The sequence below is a fragment of the Mercenaria mercenaria genome, chromosome 16, assembly GCF_021730395.1.
Source record: "Mercenaria mercenaria strain notata chromosome 16, MADL_Memer_1, whole genome shotgun sequence".
NCBI classification, from domain to species: Eukaryota; Metazoa; Mollusca; class Bivalvia; order Venerida; family Veneridae; genus Mercenaria; species Mercenaria mercenaria.
In genome coordinates this window covers 27,666,670-27,693,460 of record NC_069376.1, presented here as the reverse complement: position 1 = coordinate 27,693,460, position 26,791 = coordinate 27,666,670, and the positions used below count along the sequence as shown (strand labels likewise).

The 26,791-nt window shown below is 34.1% G+C and overlaps 1 protein-coding gene across 6 annotated transcripts; it reads left to right on the top strand.

The window, feature by feature from the left end:
* The first annotated feature begins 3,058 nt into the window (after nt 1-3,058).
* LOC123540317 (uncharacterized) lies at nt 3,059-25,115 on the top strand. 6 transcript variants are annotated; one of them, XM_053526487.1, is made up of 12 exons: nt 3,059-3,384; nt 5,089-5,163; nt 6,467-6,583; nt 7,316-7,390; nt 8,678-8,794; nt 9,611-9,667; nt 9,844-10,299; nt 10,592-10,801; nt 12,159-12,206; nt 13,848-13,895; nt 16,384-16,427; nt 18,818-25,115. In XM_053526487.1, the coding sequence occupies exons 1-12, from the start codon at nt 3,111-3,113 to the stop codon at nt 19,310-19,312; spliced, it is 2,016 nt and encodes a 671-aa protein (XP_053382462.1). In that variant the 5' UTR covers nt 3,059-3,110; the 3' UTR covers nt 19,313-25,115. The 6 variants fall into 6 exon arrangements, with proteins under 6 accessions (XP_053382462.1, XP_053382461.1, XP_053382465.1 ...); XM_053526486.1 differs by having other exon boundaries at nt 10,589-10,801; XM_053526490.1 differs by lacking the exon at nt 10,592-10,801.
* The last annotated feature ends 1,676 nt before the right edge of the window (nt 25,116-26,791 follow it).

Genomic DNA, 26,791 nt, shown 5'->3' with positions numbered 1-26,791 from the left:
CATCATGTCGTACGTTATCAAGTTAGTTCCTTGTAAAGCTTGAACTAAGGGCTGCATATTATCCAAATACCTTAGTTGTTTTCTGGGGCAAATAAGAGGTGTTTCTTTTGTAATTCTTACGGAATTTTACGTCATCAAATAATTAAGATTTAATTTTCTTAAAAGGTTCAGTGAAGAATTTTGCATAACACGAAAATCGACCGCAAGTTACTTGTATAGAATGGTCGAATCTTTCAGATTTCCTTAGGCTATTGTGCATAAAGTTTCATTGGGTGGCCATTGTTCGCTATGTTAAACATGGCCGTGAGGGTCAAAGAAGGTTTCCATGTAGACTATAACTATTACGGAAGTTTTGAGAATGGCCTTTTTCAAGACTGCTTAACTGATTTAAATATGATTCCACGGAAATATTTCTTCGGTGAGCCTCTGCCAGGTTCATTAATATCATTTGGTACATTAAAGAATGCGACTGCCAGGGAGCGAAAAAGGGTTTCCTCATACAGCAAGAGCGTAAAATTTTGAGGTCTTTTTTGTCCTAAGCAGAACGGCATAAATTTTATACTCTACATCTACTGTCCAGTTTTCAAAGTTATTTGGCATATTTTGAGGTCTTTTTTGTCCTAAGCAGAACGACATAAATCTTATACTCTGCATCTACTGTCCAGTTTTCAAAGTTATTCTTCCATTTTTTTTACCTGTTTGGGCTATGAAAAATGTGGAGTTGTGGCAATTTTCATGAGTATATATTTTTATACAAGTACGTAAGAATTCAGACAACATTTCATTATCAAATATATAATTTTAAGAAACAAAGATATGAAAAAGAGTACTAAATCTTGTCATACATTTTCCTGCTAGGTACCATACAAGATAAATATTAAGAGAACATATATGAGATATGGGAATACTACGATTTGCATTTGGCTATTTTCATGCATCATGTACTTCAGATCTCCTGATGTCTATCTATAGTTTAAAAAATGTTAATACAGTAACAGCTTTAATAATAAAATCTGTAAAAAGATCCTTTGGAAGCAGAGAATGCAACCAAGAAGAATAATAGCAGACTCGGTTTGATTGAGTCTGTAAGCGGAACTCTATTACACATAAATTGGATGGACTCCATGATCCAAAAGGACCAGAAAATATAACAACACTGAATCCAAGTACGTGGATACTTTTTACAGCCGCCACACGGCACTTAAATATTGCTGAACATTGTGATAGTTAGTTCATTTTTATAACTTATGAGCTCAGCAGATCAAACTGTAAACAATTAACAGATCGCACCCATTCTTTCGTCAGAATTGTGCTAACTATATTGGGCGATATCTATTGTTTCCAATCAATTACTTCAAAAATGAATATTTTGGTATGAATGAATTCATAACGTTAAACTAAACCCTCAGACACTGCAAAATTATTAATTGAATTCGTATCTTTTACTTTATTTAAAGTCAAACTTATTCATTGCAATGGAAATTTTTGTCTATTTATATGGTAGACGGGTCTAACCAAAATCAGCAACATGTTCATTATCATGGCAGTAAAAGTATATTCACCATGTATTATGAAATAAATATTGTGAAAGCTTGAGTTCCATATGCATTGAACAACACTTTAAGAATACATATATACCTATATAACATGTATAGATAACATATTTATTAGCTATTTGTTAGCTACGGAATGATCAACTTAAAAAGTAAAAAGTTCGCATTTATTCGAACGACAGCTTAGTAAGTATGGTAGTCAGTTTAGTAAAATAAGTAGTCAATCGACAAAAACAGCTCAACGTTAAAATGTTAGCCAACAACCATTTTTATCATTTGAACAACTAAATGTTTTGAGAAAGTCCCTAAAATTTACCCGATGTCAGATTCGGATTCGGCATCGGATTAATTCGCAAATGTCTATTACAGGTGGTTGTAAAGCTACTACTCTTTATCTGGGTATTGCGATTGTTTTGATCAGTATATCTGTCAACTTGTCGAAAAAAATCAAGCATTTATTTCAAGTTGAATGAGTTTTATTTTTATGGTGAACAACCTCGATCCTTGAAAAATATCATGTTTCTTCTTTCAAACTGCTGGCGGCAAGGGATTCTAACTTTGTGACCAATGCAGACCAAACCTTGCTGGCTGATCATGGCCTGCACTGTTCGCTATTCAGTCAGTAAATTTTAAGTGAAAACTCCTTCGAATGATAAATGGTATTCGCCTAAATTGAATGATGGACCAGTCCATTTTACAGCCTCCATTACCAAGTGGTTAAGACTGCTGACTTGAACGTTTGGTTAGAAACTCGATGGTTAATAGTCATATTAAAAATTATAACAGAAGAATCAAGATGTTACAGCTCTTCATGGTTTTTCCAACTATCTGCATTATGCAAAATAACCACAACTATGTGTGCTAAAATAGATTTCATTGTTTAATATATGAAATTGAAATGCTTTACAATAAAAGTCCATGACGAACTTACATAATTTTTGCTATTTTTTGATATATATGCATTTAAAGGGTACGCTCGGAGTCTCTGTATGTGAGACGAGCGAAATTTTTCCTAATTATAGAATTTTTCAAAGTCTATATTGAAGATAGAGAAAAACATGCATAAAGTCAAAGGTCTCAGTATGAAAGGTATCTGCCCTTGAAAGGAATGTCGTTTTCAATAGTGTATAGAATTATAATCGTACTTGTGTTTATTCAATCTATTACTAATGATTAATGCAGGTTTGCTTGCACGCTGTCTTGCATCATATTTATCGTATAGATTACTTTTTAGAACTTACACAACATGCAACCTTAGACATGAAGGTATTTAACATATGTTGTTAGGCGAGGTGGATGCTTATGTTAAGAGCATTGTAACTAGAGAAGCACTTCTAGTGGCAGACACTCATCAATAATTTTAGCAAAGGCAGTATTTAAGTATAATTCGCGACAGCGTAAGTCATTGTTCCATTCCTTCTGCGTAAATGAGATTTAAAACATGGGATAGTCATTCTAATGCAGTATAAAGAAGTTGTTCTGGTACTGTCCCTGCAATAAAATTCCATAAATACATTACGAACTTACAGAGCTGACGTGCAGGGACATCCTACCGAAATGTGTATGGAGGTAGCTGACTACAATGCTAATCGAACCGATGTCACTGCAGCTCTAAAGCAGCTAGCATCGGGTGTTAGTCAAAAGACAATCGATGATATCGATGGCATAATTACCTGGTCAGGATCTGGAAGTATTGATATGCAGTTGGCAATGCAACATGTAAAGGAGCTCAACGAGTTCAAGCATAGTGTGCTGAACGAGTTAGAAAGCAAATTCCACACTACGTTTTCAAAACTTTCGGATTTAGACAAGCAAGTAAGCACTATCAAAGGTGGGTAATTATTTAATTTAAAAACGTATAGTTTGTTTCTAAAAGTCTCATTATCGGCGGTATGATAGTGTACATTTTTTATAATATGGGGTGATCTGAATCAACCTTACAAGCAGCGACAGAAACTAGTGTTCTCTTAAGCTTATTGGTTCGAATGTTCTGCAGGTATTCAGGAAAAAAAAACGTTTCAAAATAGTTCAGAAGAAACAGCTGTAAAATTGACTGTACACATTTGAGCCGCGCCATGTGAAAACCAACATAGTGCATTTGCGACCAGCATGGATCCAAACCAGTCTGCGCATCCGGCAGTCTTGTCAGATCCATGCATATTCGCTTTCAATCTATTGTAATTAGAGAAACCGTTACAACAGCATGTCGCAGCTGCAGTTCGCAAATGTTGTGTTTCTAATGGTGCGGCTCATTAAGTTGCCGTTGTTGTTCTTGACCAGCTGTTTCACGTACTTTATTATATCTTAATTTAAAAATATTTTTAAGTTATTTTACCTTTGCACATATTTTCACAAGCCTATTTGGGTTATGTATTTGAAATAGAAATGATTTACATGCTTGTCAATATCATCAGGGGATGATGGGAGTGGTTCGAAGGTCAAATTGTTATGGTTTTTAACGAATGGGAATTGTTCCAAGATCAAATTTATATGATTGCTAACGGATGGGAGTGGTTCCAAGGTCAAATTGATGTGGTTGCTAACGGATGGGAGTGGTTCCAAGGTCAAATTGATATGGTTGCTAATTGGTGGGAGTGGTTCCAAGGCCAAACTGATGTGGTTGCTAACAAATTGGAATAGTTTGATATGGTTGCTAGCGGATAGGAGTGGTTCCAATGCCATATTGATATGGTTGTCAACGGATTGGAGTGGTTCCAAGGTCAAATTGATATTTTTGCTAACGGGTGGGAGTGGTCCAAAGGTCAAATTGATATGGTCGCTAACGGATGGGGGTGGTTCGAAGGTCAAATTGATATGGTTGCTAATGGATGGCAGTGGTTTAAAGTTCAAATTGATATGGTCGCTAATGGATGGTAGTGGTTCCAAGGCCAAACTGATGTGGTTGCTAACGGATGAGAGTGGTTCCAAGGTCAAACTGATGTGGTTGCTAACGGATGGGAGTGGTTTGATATGGATGCTAACGGATAGGAGTGATTCCAAGGCCATATTGATATGGTTGCTAACTTTGAATCACTTGCTCATCACTGCTGTAGGTTTAAAACATCGGTTGAAATGTAGCTAAAAGTGTGCCATCCGGCAACCTGATTGTAGATCTATAGTACGTTGTAATATAATTAAATGCTACAAGAGGGAGGCACGCGCAGAAATCTACGTGGCAGTATTAGCAAAACTTCAAACAATATTTAGTTTAACTGTAAACAGAGTTTTGTAAAGAATTAACAATAATAATATCTAATGGGAAAAGCTATGCTTCAAAATGACTACCAGAAAACAGAGACAGACGCAATACATGCGCATATGATCAACACGCATACGCACAGACCAGTCAAAACACATATATACAATGGGGACGAAAGAAACAAATAACGTAGGGATACCTTGGAATATATAATAAATTCATAGGTGTTGAAGAATTGCATAGCCGTGATGAATCCAGATCATTTTGTGTGTTTGTATTTTTGATTATACACAAACATTATTTTAATGATATATCGAATAATGTATATATGTACAGAACATGTGAATACGTTGGGACAAAATCAAGGAGTCGGCAACAGAGAAGTGACAGCGCACATTGAAGAATTGAAAGGTAAAATATACCAGTTTACTTCATTTTCACGCATTTACGGTTTGTCATTTTTCATTATATAAACGTCCCTTATCTTCGTAAGATAATTAATTGGTAAATATATATTGTATAATTGCTAAAAGAATTTTCTGTATTCATTTACTATATTCTTAATTCGACATTACTTTTTTACATGACATATTTCTAGAAATGCAATGGAGTCGATATAGCTGTAAAATATTGAGTTACGTTTGAATATGGTTTTGAGTTGAATACTGTTACTTAAGTAAAAGGTCCACATTTTCACCAACAATATTATTAGTAGTAACTTTTTAGTCTTTGCAAAAAAGGTCTGTTACATCTTCTGGAAATAAGGTCTGTGTAAGAAAAAAAGAGAAATGAAAATAATGTATATATAACCTTTATATAGAAACATTTTACAGATTGTATTAATTATCACAACAGTATGGTTGTCGTAAAATGTCCAGTGTCTTTATAATTTTATGGTCATTTTGGATCATTGAGTACAGTCAATTTCATTATAATACGCTTAAACATGTGATATGAATGTGAGGGGTGTTGCAAGTTTTATTACCTCTCATGAAAAGACTCAAACAAACTGATATTTGCTTGGGTTCATTCTATGCTTCCAAAGAATCATCTTAAAGATATTGTACTTATGTCATTATGAATTGTTACAATATACTAAAAATATTGTTTTATCTATGAAAAGAGAGATAAAAACATACATATGTCGACTGAAATATGAGATAAAAAGTCGAATATCAGGCAAATTAAGGACAGAAACTTTCTTTATACAATTATTTGTATGATAAGATGCGTTATACGGCACAGTTAGTCCCACAAGGAGACAACCAATCATTATGTGTGACTACTTCGTGTGTTTTTCTTTTGAAGTCACGCGCAACACAAGTTAATTGGCATTTTACAAACTGATCTCAGGTAGCTTGGTAGAACAACTGAGAGGCTAGTTAGCGTCTTGTCATTAACAATTTATACATCAAAATTGGTGAGGGGCTGGTAATTCGAAAGAATTAAAGTATTGTACTTGACTACTTGATAATCAAGTCTGTAACTGATTATGTAACAGACGACAATGAATCTGATGTTATTTTACTTCAACTATTGTTTCCAGTTAGAGAAATTGTTAGTTATCTGTGGGAAGCGAATGAGTACCGGTTCAGAATCTATATAGTAACACTGGTTAGATTAGATAATCGCCATAACAAAACCTACAAAGTGTGTTAGTATTGTTATTAACGATAATAAGTCAAGGCTACCTTGTATGTTGTTTTTTATACAGGAAATGTAGATATATTACAAAGAAAGCAACATGAACGTCATGAAGAGTTAGGTAAACACATGCAAGGACTACATACCACTGCGCAGTTATCACACCAAGATTTGACAGAAATAAAAGGTGCATTATCAGTATCAAATGTTACACAGTGTAAATTTTGAGGGAAATACGCACTTTGTTTTAAACTACTCTTTAATACACTTCTGAAAGGCTATGGTTTGAGCAAACTATGTTTTTGGCACGTAGATCTTCCTACTCTATATTCATTCTTACTTTATATCTATGTTTCAAGGTCTCTTTGCCAGTCAGTTTAATTATATCAACTTATGAAGTAGGAAAAACTTTCTGCAGCAGTTACTGTTGTTGACGTATTCATTATTCTCCAGCATGAAGAAATACATGAATTCTTGAATATCTCAGATTAGATAAAATTTTATTTTTATTCGTTATTTTGATTGCCTTGATCATTACATATTACCTTTTTAGAAAAGATGATGTTCTATGCGAAGTAGATCATCTATACGAAGTAGATCACAAACAGTCAAATAATCTTTTATATGTATTTTTCATTTCAACGTAGACATTTTCAAGCAGCTATGATCTTTTCATACCAAGAGCAAAATCACATAAAGGGACACAACACCTCACTTCTCAGGTTTCTTAAAGTAAGCTACTATATACACGGGGACGAAAGAAACAGAAACCGAGGGGATACCTTGGAATGTATACTAAATTCATAGGTGTTGAAGAATTGCATAGCCGTTATGAATCTTGATCATTTTGTGTGTTTGTATTTTTGATTATGCATGAACATTATTTTAATGATATATCGAATAATGTTTATATGTACAGAAAATGTGAATACGTTGGAAAAAAATCAAGAAGTCGGCAACAGAGAAGTGACAGCGCACATTAAAGAATTGAAAGGTAAATCATACCAGTTTACTTCATTTTCACGCATTTACGGTTTGTCATATTTCATTATATAAACGTTCCTTATCTTCGTAACATAATTAATTCATAACTGTATATTGTATTAATGCTAAAAGAATTTTCTATATTCATTAACTTTATTCTTAATTCAACATTACTTTTTAGATGACATATTTCTAGAAATGCAATGGAATCGATATAGCTGTAAAATATTGAGATACGTTTGAATATGGTTTTGAGTTGAATACTGTTACCAAAGTAAAAGGTCCACATTTTCCATAGTAATTTTTTAGTCTTTACAAAAAAAGGTCTGTTTCATCTCCTGGAAATATAGTCTGTGTAAGAAAAAAGAGAAATGAAAATAATATAAATATAACCCTTATATAGAAACATTTTACAGATTTTATTAATTATCACAACAGTGTGGTTGCCGTAAAATCTCCAGTGTCTTTATAATTTTATTGTCATTTGGGATCATTTAGTACAGTCAATTTATAATACGCTTAAACCTGTGATAGGAGAGTGAGGGGTGTTGCACATTTTATTACCTGTCATGAAAAGACTCAAACAAACTGATATTTTGCTTGGGTTCATTCTATATGCTTCCAAAGGATCTTCCTACAGATTTTTTATTTATGTTATTATGATAAAGTTGTTATAATAGACTAAAATTATTGTTTTATCTATGAAAAGAGATATAAAAACATTTATATTTCGAGTGAAATATGAGACAAAAAGTCGATTATCATGCAAATTAAGGACAGAAATATTATTTTCTTTATACAATTATTTCTATGATATGATGCGTCATACAGCACAGTTAGTCCAACAAGGAGAAAACCAATTATTACGTATGATTATTTTGTGTGTTTCTTTTTTGAAGTCACGCCGAACACATGTTAATTGGCATTGTACAAACTGATCTCAGGTTGCTTGGTAGAACAATTGAGAGGCTAGTTAGCGTCTTGCCATAAACAATTTATACATCGAAAGCGGTGAAGGGCTAGTAATTCGAAAGTATTGTACTTGACTACTTGAATATCGAGTCTGCAACTGATTATGTGACAGACGACAATGAATCTGGCGTTATTTTACTTCAGCTATTGATTCCAGTTAGAGATATTGATAGTTATTTGTGGGGAACGAATGACTACCGGTTCAGAATCTATATAGTAACACAGATTAGATTAGATAAGCGCCATAACAAAACCTACAAAGTGTGTTAGCATTGTTTTTAACGATATTAAGTCAAGGCTACCTTGTATGTTGATTTTTATACAGGAAATGTAGATATATTACAAAGAAATCAACATGAACGTCATGAAGAATTGGGTACACAAATGCAAGGACTACATACCGCTGCGCAGTTATCACACCAAGATTTGACAGACATAAAAGGTGCATTATCAGTATCAAATGTTACACAGTGTAAATTTTGAGAGAGAAACGCACTTTGTTTTAAACTACCCATTACTGCTCTTCTGAAAGATTATTGTTTGGCCAGAATATATGCTTGGAATGTATCTTTTCCTATTCTATATTCATCCTTAATTTATATCTATGTTTCAAGGTCACTTTGCCAATCAGTATATTTATATTAACTTAGAAGAAGTAGGAAATACTTTCTGCAACAGTTACTGGTGTTGACTTATTCATAATTCTCCAGCATGAAGAAAAACATGAATTCTCGAATATCTCAAATTAGATAAAAAATAGTATTATTTTTTCATTACTTTGATTGCCTTGATCATTATATATTTCTTTTTGAGAAAAAATGATGATCTATACGAAATAGTTCATCTATACAAAGTAGATCACGTACAGTTAAATAATCTTTTACGTGTATTTTTTATTTCAACGTAGACATTTTCAAGCACCTATGATCTTCTCATACCAAGCACGAAATTACATAAAGGGACATAACACCTCACTTCTCAGGTTTCTTAAAGTAAGCTACTATATGCTTTGAACTAATGAGTATTTACCTTTAGCCTGCTAAATCTAAAAAAATGGGCTGGTCCTTCATTCAATATGGGCAGTACCACTTATTATGTAAGGAGGTGTTTACTGAAAATTTAATGACTGAGCTGCGAAAAGTGTAGACCACGTTCAGCCTGCATGGACGAGCAGGCTGATATTGGTCTGCACTGGTCGCAAAAGCAGAATCAATTACCGCTAGCAGGCTTAAAGTTAACTGTTTTTATTATGTCACAGAGATGCTGAGCGAACTCATGGTGCAACAAAGAAGTCAACGACAGGAGGTTCAACAAGGTAAAAACAAATTGTGAGAGATTTGTTTTAACATAATTGATGTAATTTTTTGAACTTGTTTTTGTTTTATCAAACATTAATATGGATACATGCATTTATTTTGTTTTCTTTAGTCAAGAGTAATCAATGCTACCGTAAGTATAGTAATAGAATCTACATGTAATTCTTATTTTCAGACATAGACACAACCATGCATGTCGACAGTGATACACCTGAAAATGCAACCGAAGCCCAGGAAATCATCATTATTACAATAAACGACATCTTAAAACTAATACGACCCGAGATAATGGAGGACAGAAATAGCAGCGAAGCTATAAGACATTTAGTAAATGAACTTCTTACTTCGGACAATTGCAATTATTACGGTATTATAAGAGAATTGTTACAACTTATAAAAGACATTGGACGATATGGTACCATTCAGCAGGCTAGGAAAGGCAGCATAACACTTACTGTTAGATTTACTTCTTTTGACGGACTACTGAACTTTATACAGTATGTCAGCAGCCAAACGTTTCAGCAACGTCTCGGTGATCTATCTAAGGCTTTAGATATGGTCACGGGACATGCGGTTACATTATCAGCACATATTGCACAAGAAAGCCTATATGATTTACGAAAGTATTTGGGTAAGTTAAACCGAATTTAGTTCGTATCGTAGGAAACCAATTAGATAATTGCAACATTTCTTTTTGCAAAATTTCAAAAACAACCTGAATGTTAAATATTAAGGTACCTATGTTGTGTATTTGGTCTTAAACTTGCAACGAGAAAATAGCAAACATCCTTAAGCACTTACTTAATTGAATAATTGATTGATTTTTACAGCTAGTATTCAGAAAGAATATTTAAATGTTAACTAGTATATCAGATTGATCGCTTTTAGCAAACAAACATATCTTTGTATTTCATTTGAAGCAGAAAAATGCGAAAAAATCAGACGAACAAAAACAGTAGTGCTCCCAGTTCGGTGTTACAGCGTTGGGAGCATAACGCACATCCAGAATTATTTAGAGACAAATTCGCATTTGGGACGAATGTCAGAAATTCTGACGAAAATTGTTGGAGGAAAGACTACAGTGACAATGCATGCTAATTGTAAACGGGTCGAAGAGAAAAGCTCAGAGAGTGGTATGTCAGTCTAACTACGATTTTATATACGTACGTTCAAGCCTCACTGGGACCAATTTTTTTCCCATATTTTCCTTTTTTCTATTAAGTTTTTACTTCTTTCAAGACTTAATATAGATGTATTGTACAAAAGTGGAAAGTTTTTATTTTATAAGCGATTTCTTGCAGTTCAAAGTGAATTTACCTCTGAATCAGGAGGTGTAGAGGTAGACATCCATAAATATACTGAGTTACATGCGGTAAAAATTCTCTATTTTGCCTTCATTCTTTAGATTACATAGTGTGGAAGAAATGCGGGTAGATTTTACTTCTGTCCCATGGTTATTTTTTGAATGAAGTTAGCAAAATTCAAAACAGATACACAGGATTCGACCTTAATTTTTTCAATATTGGAGTTTTAACAATAGTTTGATGTTTCTTTTATCTTAATTAATGCTGTAATGAATTCTCTGCAAACGTTTTAGATAGTGGCCATCACATTGAAATTCGTCTCTACTTGAGCTTGAGGAAATACCATAAATTATACAAAATTTACAAAAAAAAACGGCACGGTAAAAGTTGTTTAAAATTTGCAACACAGTGCGAAACATTGCTCAACTTTAAGAATATACCAAGCAAATGCCATTTTTTAAACATTACTATTAGGGGTTCAATACCTTAAATGCAAGTAGTGTATTTGTACCACGAGACAAAATTACTAGTATTATGGTTATTTTCTACAGTAGAAGAAATTAAGGACCTTCTTCTACTAAATATCTTTATTACATGATGTTTTGCTTTGACACAATTTTGACAAATGGAATAAAAGGTATAGGTTTAAAGATTCCTCCATTTGGCTAACTGACAAATATTATCTAAACACAACGATGACAAATCGATCAGTTTGATACTGACTTGTAATGATACTGTAATTTGAGACAGTAACTAGAACCTATAACGCTAGTTTTATTCTTATTTGCCTGTGTGGCTCTACACTAGGTATGAAGGTAGTATCTAGCACATATAGCGCTAGCATTGTTCTTATTTGCCTGTGTGGCACTACACTAAGTAAGAAGATAGGAACTAGAACACATAACACCAGTTTTATTCTTGTTTGCATGTGTGGCACTGCACTAGGTATAAAGATTGTTCTTATTTGCCTGTGTGTCACTACCCCAAGTAAGAAGATAGGAACTAGAACACATAACGCTAGTTTTATTCTTGTTTGCATGTGTGGCACTACACTAGGCATGAGACTTTCAAATATGAAATAGCATTTGCATACAATTTCTTATGACAGAAACATTTCTGTACACTTATCATTTTCTAGATCAGTTAAGTAATGATAGTCCCAATTTTTGTTTCTTACATATCACAGAGCAAATGTCTCCTCGTTTCAAAGAAGATGATAAAGAAGATAATTTCGGTGAGTAGAGTATAAAATTTTCTAATGTATGGAACTATCTGTCTTTTAGATATTACTCTTAAAATAAAGAAAAACAAACTCTGTGCTTACCGTTACTGATGACATGAACTTACAATACACAGGACAGTATGTGGAAAATAGCAAGTTATTGAATTCTCCTATTAGTTGTTATTCAGCGGACGGCCGTCCAAGGTAATGGCTCATGTCACATATCCAGTGGAATGAACTGAAATCAACATTGTACATATCAAAGCACCGGATACATCAGTTAGAACCACTTTACAAGATATTATTGTGAAAATTTGCAATTAAAGTCTACAAACATTTCAAGTTTTTGTTTTCAAGAAGTTTCACTAAAACGTTTTTCAAAAGGTTCGATTGGTCTGTATACTGAGCACTTGTAGACCTTTTCGCATGCATCTCTTTCAACGAAGCGAAAGAGCACGCATGTACACAAGTGAAGTATACAATTTTCTTAAGAACGTTACTCTGTTAATAACTTAGAGATGTATATTGTATATTTTGTGTGGCAATATCTTCATCTTATTGAAAAACTGTCAACAATAAAAAAGCTCAATTTAGATAGACACTGACAGAAGAGAGCAAAACCACTGCATTTTAAACTATTCGGTTTTAGCCAATCCCTGTAACAAGTCTAAGACTTACTCTTGAGTCTAAATGCTTATTGCAAAAAGAATGTTACTCAAGACTTAACGCAATATATGTTTTAATCCCTTGCTAAAAGGTTTGAAATCTTCCATTTAAGAAATAATGTATAGAAAAGAAAACATGCTTTAACGTTTTAATGCACGGAATCCGCGGAATAACCTCACGAGGGCGTAGCCCTAGTGAAATTTTCTGGCGACGTATAACCGATTTCGAGTGTTTTTATTTCGGCAAAACACGATTTTGTTATACATTATTTGATTTCAAGCCCTTTATCTAAAACAGTAGATAAAATATAGTAGCGCTCTTTCTTGGTCGAAACAAAAACAATGATATCATAGCATGTTAACGTGACGTCATTTCAGCGTGTGCGTGTTTTAATAGAAACTGTCGTATCAGAATCATACATATTATACATATCATTCTTAATAAGCAAACAGTCTGCTAATTTATCTGCTAATTTGTTTGTAATGGGTCTTCTTGACCGAGTTGATAAGAATCTTACCTTAGACTCATTTGACCCTTACCAGTGTGGGTTCGAAACCTAGCTTAAGGCGTTTTATTCTGAATGTGAGGGAGGGATCCAACTGGTTTACGGAAGATAGATGGGTCTATTCAGGTGCTCGCTCTTGTCTGAAACAATGCTCGGAGGGGCACCTAGGGTCTTACCAGATTAGTCAAGCCGACACAGGTATAGAATTGCGACTTTCCAGCCTTGGACTGCAAATGATGATCCAAGGTGCCAAATCCGAGCATTCTGAATGGTATGGCCAGACTCCCAGGTTCAACAACTGACATTTCGTAAGCCTTCTGGACTTCCTTCTCACATCAAAGTGTTCTACATCCTTTTATTATACAGAATGAAATTAGAGTCACCGACGTTATATAAGCACAATACCTTTGATAGATTATTTTTGTTCGATTTATGATAACTTAATTACTAGTGCCAGTTATCATTTCTCTGATATATCACAGGACAAAGTGCTTCACGTCCGGAAGAAGATGATAAAGAAAATGATGACGGTAAGTAGATTGGCAGGGAAAGACTATAATAATTAATAATCTGTCACTGGTTGTAGATGCAGATTGGAATATCCGGTGACGAGTTACCGCTAAATCCCGGGAGCCAAATATTCCCATATGCATCCACAACCAGTGGTAGGTTTTCTTTCTTGCATACCTATTTTACAAATTATAGACTAAATAAAGCGAGACGAAATATTTCTTCGTAGCATTCTTTCTTATTAAAGTGTATTTAAACAAAGCGGGGAAATTAACGTCCGTAAACAGATGTGACGTCATGACGTTTGAGTGACAAAAAAAAAACAAATTAAGTTATTTTGAATCGAGAAATATACTACATGGAATGAAGAGCAACTATCAAAGATAGATCTATAAGAATTCTATCTCATTTTACAGAAGGAATATATTCAATGCATGCATCGTTAGTTGTGATTAACAGCACGGGGTCATCTGGCATGTGGATGCCAGATGGGTTTTTGCCGGCATGAGTAAAATCACCGGAAAAGCTAGTCCGATGTACAAGAAAATGTCATACGCGTAGGAGACTCAAGATAAGTTACACGTGCACATATTGACGTCATGATTTGATGGCATATCAAGACGTCTTTGTGTATGAAAGAGTTTTAATTTATAATATCTTTGAAATTGTTGCAATAATATAAATGGTAGGCAAGAAAAAATAGTTGCCTCAGATTTTGGCAGCAATATTCGGGATAGTTCGGATAAAAAAAACTCGCTAGCACTAGGTTTTTCATTTCCATTCTACGCTGTCCATCGGGTAAAGAAAAACCCTGTTTTACCCTGGCAGACATGTAACATTCTTGTATTCTACATCATTCTATTTGTAATGCTGCCAGTTATGATGTATTGCCTTCAACATTTAAAAAAGGTATAATGAGAAATTATAAAAAGAAACTTTCTAGACTTACAGTGCTAATCCAAACGCATGGCGATAGTAAAAAGTACACTTACATTCAATCTTGTTACGAATTAATGATGATTAGCCTCAGGTAACCCATTATCGACAGGTACCAATTATCTACCAGCTATGCGGGGGTTTGTGAGTTTTTGTTTTCAGCCAGTTTCAACGCACCTGCGTACAACAAAATCAACACAAGTTGCAGTTGGCAATACTTTTATTTTGGACGAAGTAGCAGCCGCATAATACAAAATTATTCAATTTAACAAACAAATGTTGCGTGTTGAAAATATATTGCTTCTATCTAAAACAGTATTAGATTAAGTTCGTCCATATCTATAAATTGCATACCAAGGTCGGATCCGAAACAAACCTTTGTAATAAATTCATTTTATGCTTCTATAAACTATACATTGGTAAATATTCGTCAGGGGAATGACAGCCGCCCACGAACCGAAACCTCTGTGAAGCAAAAAAGAAAAGACAACCGTGTGACCGTAGGATTTAACTAATACAGATAAACCCTAATTCATTTCACGGAATATCAGAAACACGGACTCTATCCGAATATGCAAATAACTTTCGTAAAATGAATACATCTGTAATTTATAATATAATCTTTACATATCTGTAAGTATACATATTCACATTCAAATAACGTGTTACGTGTTACGTAGCCGAAGTCAGTCCTAGAACTGGATTTTCCCTCCAATAAAACCAAACTTTCCGTATGAAGTCATGTGACTTCACACTTCACTGAACCGCTCATTGTACTACAATAACGTTGAGACATTCATTATGCACGATACTGCGTAACGTGCAGGACTAACAATACTTGCGTGTCTTTGTTAATCAGTTTTATCCCAAACAAGTATTCTTGCATATGACAAAAAGCAAAGATCATACTATCATACAGGAACATTGTATGCATAACAAGCACTGTGCGTATTTTTACGGCTTAATGAAAGTTTTTGTGATAGTTGATAAAATCTAGAAAGTGATCCAAAATTTTATAAGCATATATAAAACAACCATGTAAAATTACAAGCCCGTTTTGGTTATGTCTATTAACAAGATGTAATGAATACGCAAGAACTCAGCATAAAGCGGAATTCTATTATTTAGATACCTAACCCAAAAGGACCTAAGAGAAACAATAAAACCACGCAATTATTATAACTTATATAATATGACAACCTCTTCATCGGACACCGTCGTATCTGTTCTCCTTGCATTTGTGATTACAAATAGACTAGCTCCTAGACTGTGATATATCTTATTTTTATGACTGAATGTAGCCCGAGGCTAGTGGACTGAGCCTGTCTATATCCTATGTCCAATATCATATTAACATCATTTCCTATGTCCAATATCATATTAACATCAATCCTCTTTGGAAATCTTTAAAATAGACTGGTATTTGTCTCTATGAAATTGAACTAGACAAGAAAGGGGAAAAACGTAGAAATATATTTATTATCAGTCTAGTAGTTATAGTCTAGATTACACACTCAATGGTTTGACAATCACGCTTCTCATAAAATACTATGTAATTTGTTCACCTTTCAGCTTCGATGCTTGAAAGAGAGTCAGATCTACCGCCAGCATCACAGGTATTATTACTCATTTTGTTGATGTAACTAACTGACATTCGATTTATGTCGTTATCTTTGCGAGTTCAAAACAAGTCGGGAAACGAACGCGCATGTATTTTGAACAAACTCGAAAAATAAAATTTTACATAACTATGCTGCGATGTGTTTCTATAGAGGATATTACATGAGTGTCTTTTCATACTGAATCTATTAAACGAGTTGAATAAAACAGTAAATTGCGAGGCTCTGCTGAGCATTTTGTCAATTTTACTCAACGAGTTTAATTATTTTAATGTGGAAAGTCACAAATGTAATTATTATTTTTATCACAAATAAGCTTTTCCTACCGAAACATAAAAACTTCTAAACATATCTACTTTTTTTAATTATTATAAGCAAAAAAGAAAAAAACGATGTCGACATCAAAGCTTTATTACACTACCTTAGTGTATTATCAAATCTATGTAATGCCTTTATTTAACTTCCACGACGCCAAACGTGTGATAAATAGCATTTATCTTTCAACATAGCCGTATGAAATGTATCATTAGTCCACATAACATTTGTTACTCTCGTCTCTTCTCTTTATTCTTTTCATTAATGATATTCATAATTGTATGAATTTCAATAACCTTTCTGAAAATGACTTTAACCAATTGTCTATATATATGCTACTTTTTGCTGATGATATAGTCTTGTTTACCACCAGTCCCGCTAGTTTACAAGCGCAACTTGACAATGTTTATCAATATTCTATCAAGTGGGGTCTCCAGATTAAGGTGAAAAAGACAAAAGAAAATGTATATTTGAAAAATAGCAAACATGTAATCAACTTTGAATGGTATATTAACAAAGAAAACGTTGAAATTGTTGATAACTTTTGCTATCTAGGTGTTAATTTTACATATATAAATAACACGAAGGCTGTTAAAATTCTCTCGGATCAAGCATATATAACAATGCACTGTCAATTTTCAGTAGAGTCAATCTTGATATTAAAACCAAACTATCCCTTTTTCACTCCAGGGTTTCGAAAATTTTGTTGTATGCAGCTGAGGTGTGGGTAGTTTATGACTGTAAAGAAATTGAATAGATTCATCTTAGATTTTGTAAACATATTTTGTGAGTTTGTTTATGGGGAACTTGGAAGATTTCCCCATTTCCATAATTATGAAAGAAAGAGCTTTGAAGTACTGGCTAAAAAATATGAAAAATCCGGATTCACCAATGTATAGAAGTTTTATTGAACAGAGCAATAGTATGGTCTCATCAATCGTTTGTTGGATATATTGGGTTATAGCAAACTATGGTATAATGTTAACTTAGACTCAAATGTAAATCATCTTGCTTTGCTTAAACAAAGAATTAGAGATCAGTCTATCCAAGAATGGAATGCATCGATCAAAAATGTTTCTAAACTTGCCTACGCTGAAATTTATAACTCAGTTTTGCTTTGAAAGTTATCTTGATATGATGTCAGTAAACAAATTAAGGAAACAAATCACTTCATTTAGAGTTTGTTCACATAATTTAGAAATAGAGTTTGGTAGATTTGCAAGTATTAATAGACAAGGTCGCTTGTGTAAAATGTGCATCAGTAATGCAATTGAATCAGAATATCACTTTTTACTATGTTATCCCAGATACATAAATATTCGTCATCTGTTCAAACAATTCTCTCTTTTATGTCTTCAAAAAGAAAACATATGTTGTTTAAAATTGCAAAATCCTGAAACGCTTCTTTTGAATTAAGAAAAGATGCCTTAGCACATAATTCTGCTTCTTGATTATAATCTCCATAAATTTTACATCATTTTAAAGATTAATTTAAATAAGAATATGATGGGTAACAAGCAAATCGATTCTTGTAGAATTAACAGAACGATTTACGAAGTTTTTGACGGTTTGCAGAGATAAAAGTCACAGAAATTTCAAAAAAGTAAACTACGCATTCTATGAGGAATACGCTGACTTTTGTATTTAACAAAATGTCGATATGAAACCCAATAACTTCAAATTAAGCGCATTCCACCTTATGTGTATAGCTTTACTAACTGGATCTGAAGAATTATACATGTTCATAATTGAATGTCGCACAGGAAACGTCGATTGCTAAAAAGACTTCCAGTCTTTTTTATTGGTGGTACACATTTCTGTTGTATTTAATTACACATGTACAACTTTAAGCCTTATGCATACTACTATTAATACACATAAATATGCTAAATGTATGTTTGTATAAACTGTAATTGTTCATATTTACAACGATGAATTTGAGTCTAATATACCTTTAAATATTTTCTTCTTCAACGCTATTCTTTTCAATAATATGATGTCGATTCAGTGATCCTGTAGTTTTTTGTTTTTGTACCATTACTACTCATTAAAAGATTGACATTGTTATAAAGGACAATGAAGAGGATAAACCAGAAGACGAAAAAGAAATCACGCCAGGAAATGGAAATGGAAGTGACAAAAATGAGAAAGACAGGCTATCTGTGGAAAAAAGAAAGCAGTGCAGAATCATATTAGACATACCGCCAAATGTCAGGGACATTACAGAAGACAACATATATTCCTATGATCGATTTGACACTACAAAGGGATTACTGTCTAAATTTTTTCAGCAGTTTAAAACATCAGGTGCGACGGATCAACATGACAAGGAAGACATATTAAAAGTGTTGGAGAATAGTAGTCAAGGTAAATATGTGTCAAAACTCGACAAAACAATGCGTACTCCCGATTTAGAAAAAGTTAGAAAACCTAATCAAACTGAAGAAGATTTTTATACACTGTTGAGGAAGTGGTTGAAAGTTTCAGAATTTATAGAATGTACAAGTTTGCGGAAGACTGTGGCACAAATAACCTTGATGGTGCCTTTTTTCGGAACTTCGATTTAAATGAATTGAAGGAAGAACCTTTCTTCCTGAGAGATTTTGATATTTTCAAAGTCAGAAAGGTTATTAAAGATGGATGGAGACTGAAGACCTCAACAGCATCAAAATAGGTCAGTTAGAAAATGTTTATTATCCAAACAAAATGTGGCAGTCTAACTAAATGTCCGCGAAAAAGCTAAAAACAATACTTTAAAGACCTGTGGTCAACCATATTTGAGCAACGTTTTATGACATTTGTCATTTTTAGTGTTTTCTGATAGAGATTTATTTAAGGAACAAAAGGAACCATTTCATAGAGTTAGATCCCTATTAGAAATGTATCTGTTTTATTGTGTTTTACACAATTTTGTAAGCACTCGACTCCCTTTAATACGAAAGTACTGAAGAAGGGAACTTCTAAATTCTGATTTCAATATGATTTTAATTTTTATGCCCCCGAAGGGAGGCATATAGTTTTCAACTGTCCGTCCGTTCGTTCGTTAGTACGTTCGTACGTTCGTTCGTTCGTCACAACGTTAACTTTTTGAATGCAGGCACTTTACTCGCGAACCACTGCACCCAGGACCTTCAAACATCACATGCTGATAGTACTTATTGAGTACACCACCTCTTTTGACTTTGGGGTCACCAGGTCAAAGGTCAAGGTGACAGGGGCAACATTAACTTTTTGCACGAAGGCACATTACTCGCGAACCACTTCACCCAGGCCCTTTAAACTTCACATGCTGATAGTACTTATTGAGTACACCACCCCTACTGACATTGGGGTCACCAGGTCAAAGGTCAAGGTCACCAGGTCAAAGGTTAAGGTGCTGCTGGGGCATTTGTCACCATTAGTGACAGCTCTTGTTACATTTGCATTTGACAGATAATGGGATATTTTGACAATTTGAACCTAAAGGCAACTAGAGTCTAGAGACTTAGGGTCGGTCTCATTTTGTAACTAAATGTGCACGTGAAATAGTGAAAGGTAGTTTGTTTAATTGTCTAGAGAATTAATTTCACAACGACTTATTGCTCGCAGGCTTGAATCTCTGTATTCTGGCCTCCAGTAGACATATGTATCTTTTGAAGGGTGCTCACATTTCACTACATATTTTTAATTTTTGACTCATTTAGGATGAAAACAAGGGTTTTTATCAGTCTGGTCATATTTTTGTCCCAGGTCCGATACTTGTGCTTGCGATTGATAAATGTATCTACCCACTAATTTCAAATACTTTAAGTTTTCTTACGCGGAACGTAACGTTTCTCTAGCAAACGTAAACAACATCTTATATTGGCAAACTCAAATTCAAACTGCGTAGATTGCTAAATGAAATTTTGGTTATAAATAGATATAATTAATTACAACCATTAAAATTTGATAACACGCACGGAGTGTTACATTTAGCATAACTTCTTTTCTTCAGCTGATTATTTTAATTCCCATGCAGCTCTCTTGACCATTTGAAACTTGAACAGAAGAGGGAGATGGGTGTCCTAACTTTATTGACATGCCCAAATTGAATACATTGGGGTTCAACGGACATACATAATGTTATGTTGGTATGTTTGTATAAAAGGAGCACTCGGTCATTGCCGTAGAAACTTGCATACGCAATAGATTTGTTGGGTATAACTACGCACTGAAACAAATTTGGGTCATATGGGAACGTTCTAACTTTGCTCGCGGAGAAGACCCACGAGCCCCTCCATTCATTATTTCATTACCGTGGCGGCCACCTAGGTAGAACCATCGACCTTCCGTAAGCAAGCTGGATGTCTTCCTCAAATGAAATAAAATCTCTTTTTTGACAGAGTATCGCAACTGTGTGTTTACGGCGAAATCATTGGCTAGACTTCTTGTACCAGTAGTAAATGTTTTAGCTGTACATGTACATCCATTTTGTCTTATTTTGAACCTATTGCATAGTACATGTACTTTAAATTGTATGTTTACATAAACTGTATGTAGTAATTGTTCATATTTTCAAATGTAAAATACGGATCTAGTATGCATTTGAGATAAAGTATGTACCTTGTATCCGCTCGTATCTTTTATGTTCAACACCCCGCACGAGGTGTCTATTTTTTAATAAGTGCAAACCATCAAGCTGGTTATGTGGACAATTCATGGCTTTATCTAGGTACAAGTTCATGACTTAAGTTATGTCCGAAGGAGGCACTTGGAGTCTTCTTCCCAAAAATAAACACTAGTTCTTCTGAGACATAAACACTAACTTGTAAAATATTGCAAGCTTACTTTAATTGATCATCTTATTCTAAACTTTCTAAGCGTTTCAGTGTTATCTGCATCTTTCCCATAACATTAATATACTTGCTTCACTTGCATTGTTCGAATGTTTTTACTTAATTTTGCCACCTGAGCATTTTGGTTCTTGTGAGACATATATCTTTGTGATATTTTTTCTATAGAAAACTTTAACCAAGGGATGCCCACTATAAACATTTGTAAACAAAATCATAAGACATGGTTGTGAAAACCTTTGTAAGTTAAGTTAAAAATATGCGACATTTGAAATAATTATTAAAACATTAACGACACCAGTTGTCATGTCCGTACTCACTATTTATTGTTTGTTTACTTTTGGTTACAATAATATTGATCCTATTGATGAAAAATGATGATCATGAAAATTTTAAACTATATGCAAATATGATATACAGAAAATAAAACACTGTCAAGACCAGCTTTCATCTGTGGAATTGCTTCTTTGTAAGCAGTATATAACTTAGAAAAAAATTAAATAAATAGATGTATTGTTCGAACGACTTGCTACTGGCTCTTCCTGGGCAGTGCCCAATGTGTTACTTTATCCGTTCGTTTTGTCCTCGCTGTCAGTTTTTGTATTTGAGTGTGTGTGTGCGTGTTTCTTTTTGTTGCATTTGTCTGTTGCTGTGTTTGCTGTGCTCCAGGAAATTTTCAGTTACCTTCTACGTTTTACTATTTTCTCTATTATGATAAGAAACACACAATCAGTCTAATATTTTGAAAACGAATTTGATATCACTCAAATATGTTTCAAATGAAAAGCTTTAAATAGCCACGTAACCTCCTTAGTCTTTTCAATTTATTGCATTTTAGCATTTAAGTCTTATCATTTTCACTGAGCCGTATTTGAAATTTACGAACAGGCGTATAGGCGTATGGCCAGCTATGCCCTCTGTTTGTTTTAAAAGTTTGAAAAATAAACACTTAAACATCAATGCAAAATTCAAAGTATCGATATATAATGGAATACTTCATTTTTATTTACTGGTGAAACGACCATATTCAAAGTCTTTTGTCAAAATAACATCAGTAACACATCAAAAGGGCAATTTCAAGTTTTTACTTATTTTGTGTTTTATATATGTTTAGTGTATTTACAGGTGTGATTTAAAATGATTTTGGTTGCCTTTAAATTAGCCTGTAGGAGCATTTTAGGTGTTTTGTGGTGTTAAGATGGTCAGCCATAGATAAGTCTTTCCGTGTTTAATAGTTATACAATTTTGTAGAAATTATGTGTAATAAGTGATAAGCTGGAATAGAGAGAACTTGCACATTTCATCATCTCTCGTCAATAGAGTCAGTCAAACCGACTCTTCTATCATTTTGCATGGTTGCGTTCTATGCTTCGAAAGTATCTTCTTATAGACTTTGTTAAGGTGATGTCACTTAAACAATTGCTGAAAACTGTGTTCCACCTTGTTATGTAACTGTTCTTTGAAAATGGTGAGTTTTAAAGGCGTTTAATGTACCCCTATCAGCCGTTTTATATATAGTTCGTTAGTCGATCGTATAGTGGATTTTATTTAGTACATACAAACATGAGGTACAAAGTTCTTTAAATATGATTTATTCATTCCAAATCCCGAAATTATCCTGAATTAATTAATACATAAAAAACTCTCTCTCTAGATGCACATTTAAAATAAATGATTCTATCTTTCTTAAATTAATTTATCCATAGTACCAAAATAGTCCTTTGAAATTAAATAAGTTTAATAAAAATAATTATAATTTAGAATCTTAAATGCCAAAACTGAGAGACACCCATCATCCTACAGCTCTGTTCGAAAGCTGAGGCGCTCCGCAGTCTGTCGAGGAGACCAGAGTTATATAGCAAAACCGTAAAAGATGATGTGTCAACTGCTGACCATTTCTCATGCCACCTTAGTGGAATTAGTATATAATATATTCTAACAAGGTATATTTAAGGAAAGCAATCCAGTAACATCTTATAATAAGGATAGATATCTGCACGTCGAATAGATACCACGGTGGAACTTGTCATGCTTTATCTAAACTTGCTGACCCTTAAATTAGTCTCGCCTTTACTATAGTCGAGCTATCTTAAAGAAAATGAATATGATTTCAATTTTAGAAAACAGTGGAAACAATAAAAACTCTCCTTAATAATTACCATAACGATACAGTCATAGTATTATATCAACTGTCCGGAAGTGGATCTCCTTTAGGCAGTCTTTTTCCGGAATTCAATGTTTATATCAGTATACTGACACTTGTTTCGTAAAGTAATATACATATTTTTTACATGCTGTTCAATTTTCGTGTCAAACAACTCTTTCTTTCTATGATTTGGTGTTGTTTGATTTTTGTTTCTCAAGGCCTACTTCGAAACCTTAATTTACATAAATTTATAAAGCAGAAAATGTGGAAGATCGTCCCACACGACAAAAATGAAAATGTTGTAGGTTCTGCTCGTTTAGTCCTATTCATGGACGGTAAAGGAAATGCATGGCTCCGCCCTTAATCTCTAGCCTAGGGTTTTAGCAGAACTCAATACTAATACATCTAGTACCAGAAATCATTTTAGAGGCACCATACGGCGGTTAACACAGTCACTTCAATTTGGTGCAATTCCAAGAAAAGCAGCGTATTGTCCACAGTAAAAATATCGAACTTGCCCTAAATGAGAAAACATTTGACAGAACTAAACTAAATGAAATTTAGAAAGGGAATCTGAGGATATGTAGCCTGCGTATCACAGAAAGAAAAAACAAAAAAAAAAGCAGACAAGCAGAGTTTTCTGAATTTTGCTCATTTGTTGACTTCAACGAATGTTTAAAATGTAATTATTAATAAAAATTACAAGTCACGGTTTTAATTTTCAATTTATTGCATACGGTGAAAAATGCAATACTTCAACATATGCAAAAACGAAATAAAAGCAAACTTTAATATACCTTATATTGACCTGATTGTAGCAGTATCAGTACGATACACATCTAATAACCGATACATGCAAGCAGCTACATTGTACTGTCATTATATATCAGCATCTTCACAATGGACCGCTGCATGATACACACGTGAATCCAGTTAGAAAAGTCTGTAAAGTTCAATTTCTCCGAAACCCACAATATGTCTTCCTTCACTGAAATAGCTACGATTTCTATATTGTCTTTACATTCTCGACATTGCGGCGGCATACCCCGTTTTAGTTGCTTGCATTCATCACAAAGCTGTGCATCCTTTTTGAACTTCTGGAATTATAGTTTGAAGCAGATATCCGTCAGGTGATATGCAGAGAATTGATCTTGTTTATATGTTAAGAACAATACTTGAATCGGTGTGATCAAAACACACATGTTTGGACCAGAATATGTTCTTGTCTTCCGGCGTATGTTCTGCTACGGTCCGACCATCCTTATTGAGAATGCACACTCCGTTGCACATGCCACTCACGCATAGTGAATCAGAATGCGTGTCAACATCAATACCATGAGTATGTCCTTGATAATCGCGTGCACCGGCAAATGGAACCGGTGCACGCGATGAAAATAAATCCGACAAAATTCCTCTTGGCCAGTCTATTGAACCCAATCCTGCTGACAAATATCCAAATAGAAGCTTTCCTTTTCCTTTCGATTTAGGTAAAAAAGCAAGTCCTTCAATATGACTTCGCAAGCCTGCAGCGAGCGTTCAGACGGCCCCTGATGGCCGTATCTGCTAAATACTGTATCCGCAACTATCTTTCCATACAGTAACAACACAGTTGCCGTGGTTATCCGGGGTAAACCTCTAAATTCGATGTGTTGTCGGTTTGCTTTGTCCAGCGTTTCAGATAATTCCGTTTTTGCTCTTGATTTTTCTCAACTTGTCGGAAGCAAATCCGGTTTGATATACTTGACCCATAGCATTTACAAGAATGACCATTGCCAAGGAAAATATCGAGACCCACGCTTTACTATCCCCTACAGCAACTACTCCAATAGCCCTATATTTATCCGGAAGTTGAAAAGAGGAAATTAACGTGCACCGTTTCTTATCCGACGCCATCATTTCCTAAAACGTATTATTACGATAAACATGTAAACATTCACATTTCATATAAACATCTACGCCACGCACACTTAGTTTTGTATGTTATATTTAAAAGGTAGTCAAACACATTTAAGCAACATGCTATGACATTTTTCATTTTAAAGATTTGTACTGTAAAATGATTCTTTGAAGCGTTATATGCGGCACAAGGCGCTAAATTCGAGATACTAGTACGTCAATTAATTTATTCAAAGCCTTATACCCATTGGTAACAAGGCAGCGCATTCGACTAGGTATTTTGAGGAATATAACCATTTGTCTAGAGCCCTATGTAACTTCATCGTAAAAAGTGTGTGATTCACTATCTCGATCACTCATGCACGATATACATGGACCGTATTAGAATTCATTAATAATTTTATATAAGATTTTAAAATGTTTGATATCTGTTTCGCAGATTTTTCCTTGAATTACTCCGATACAACGATTAATAACAAAAAGAATTATGCCAAACTTAGAATGTTGAAAAGTCAGAGTTCCGTAAATTGCTCTACACTATACACTCCAGGAGACAACTTAATAGTAACACCACTGAAACACTGTGCCATTTTATGATTTATTTAATTGCGCAACAGCTAAGACCCGCGCAAGCATATTGTGTATCGCAACGGGACCTGTCAATGTGTCTGTTAGGGTAACTGCATCTAAACTCTTACCTAACCCCAACTATTACACATGTGAACAAATCGCTAATTCGAAACGTGTGCAGCTAGTTTTTTGCTGTTATCGTTTTTTAAATCTCCTTCAATGTTTAATTTAATGCTTTATTTCTGCATCCGCATTAAATTTTGACAGATTTTTGATAAATGAAACTACCAACACATAGCAAATATTTTAAGTTTTCTCATGCGAGAAGTAAGCTTTTTCTATCCAACATCTAATATTGGCAAACGCAAGTTCTAAATGCGTAAGTTGCTAAATGATATTTGTGTTATAATTGCAACCATTATAATTTAATATCACGCCAAGAGTGTTATATTTAACGTAATTGTTTTTCTTCGGCTGATTATTTTCGTCTCCTGCTGCTGTCTTAATTTAGCAATAAAACGCATATCATTAGAAACTTGGACATCAGAGGGAGACGGGTTGCCCGTTTTTGTGCAAATAAATTTTTCTACATGCCCAAATTGAATACATTGAGCTTCGAT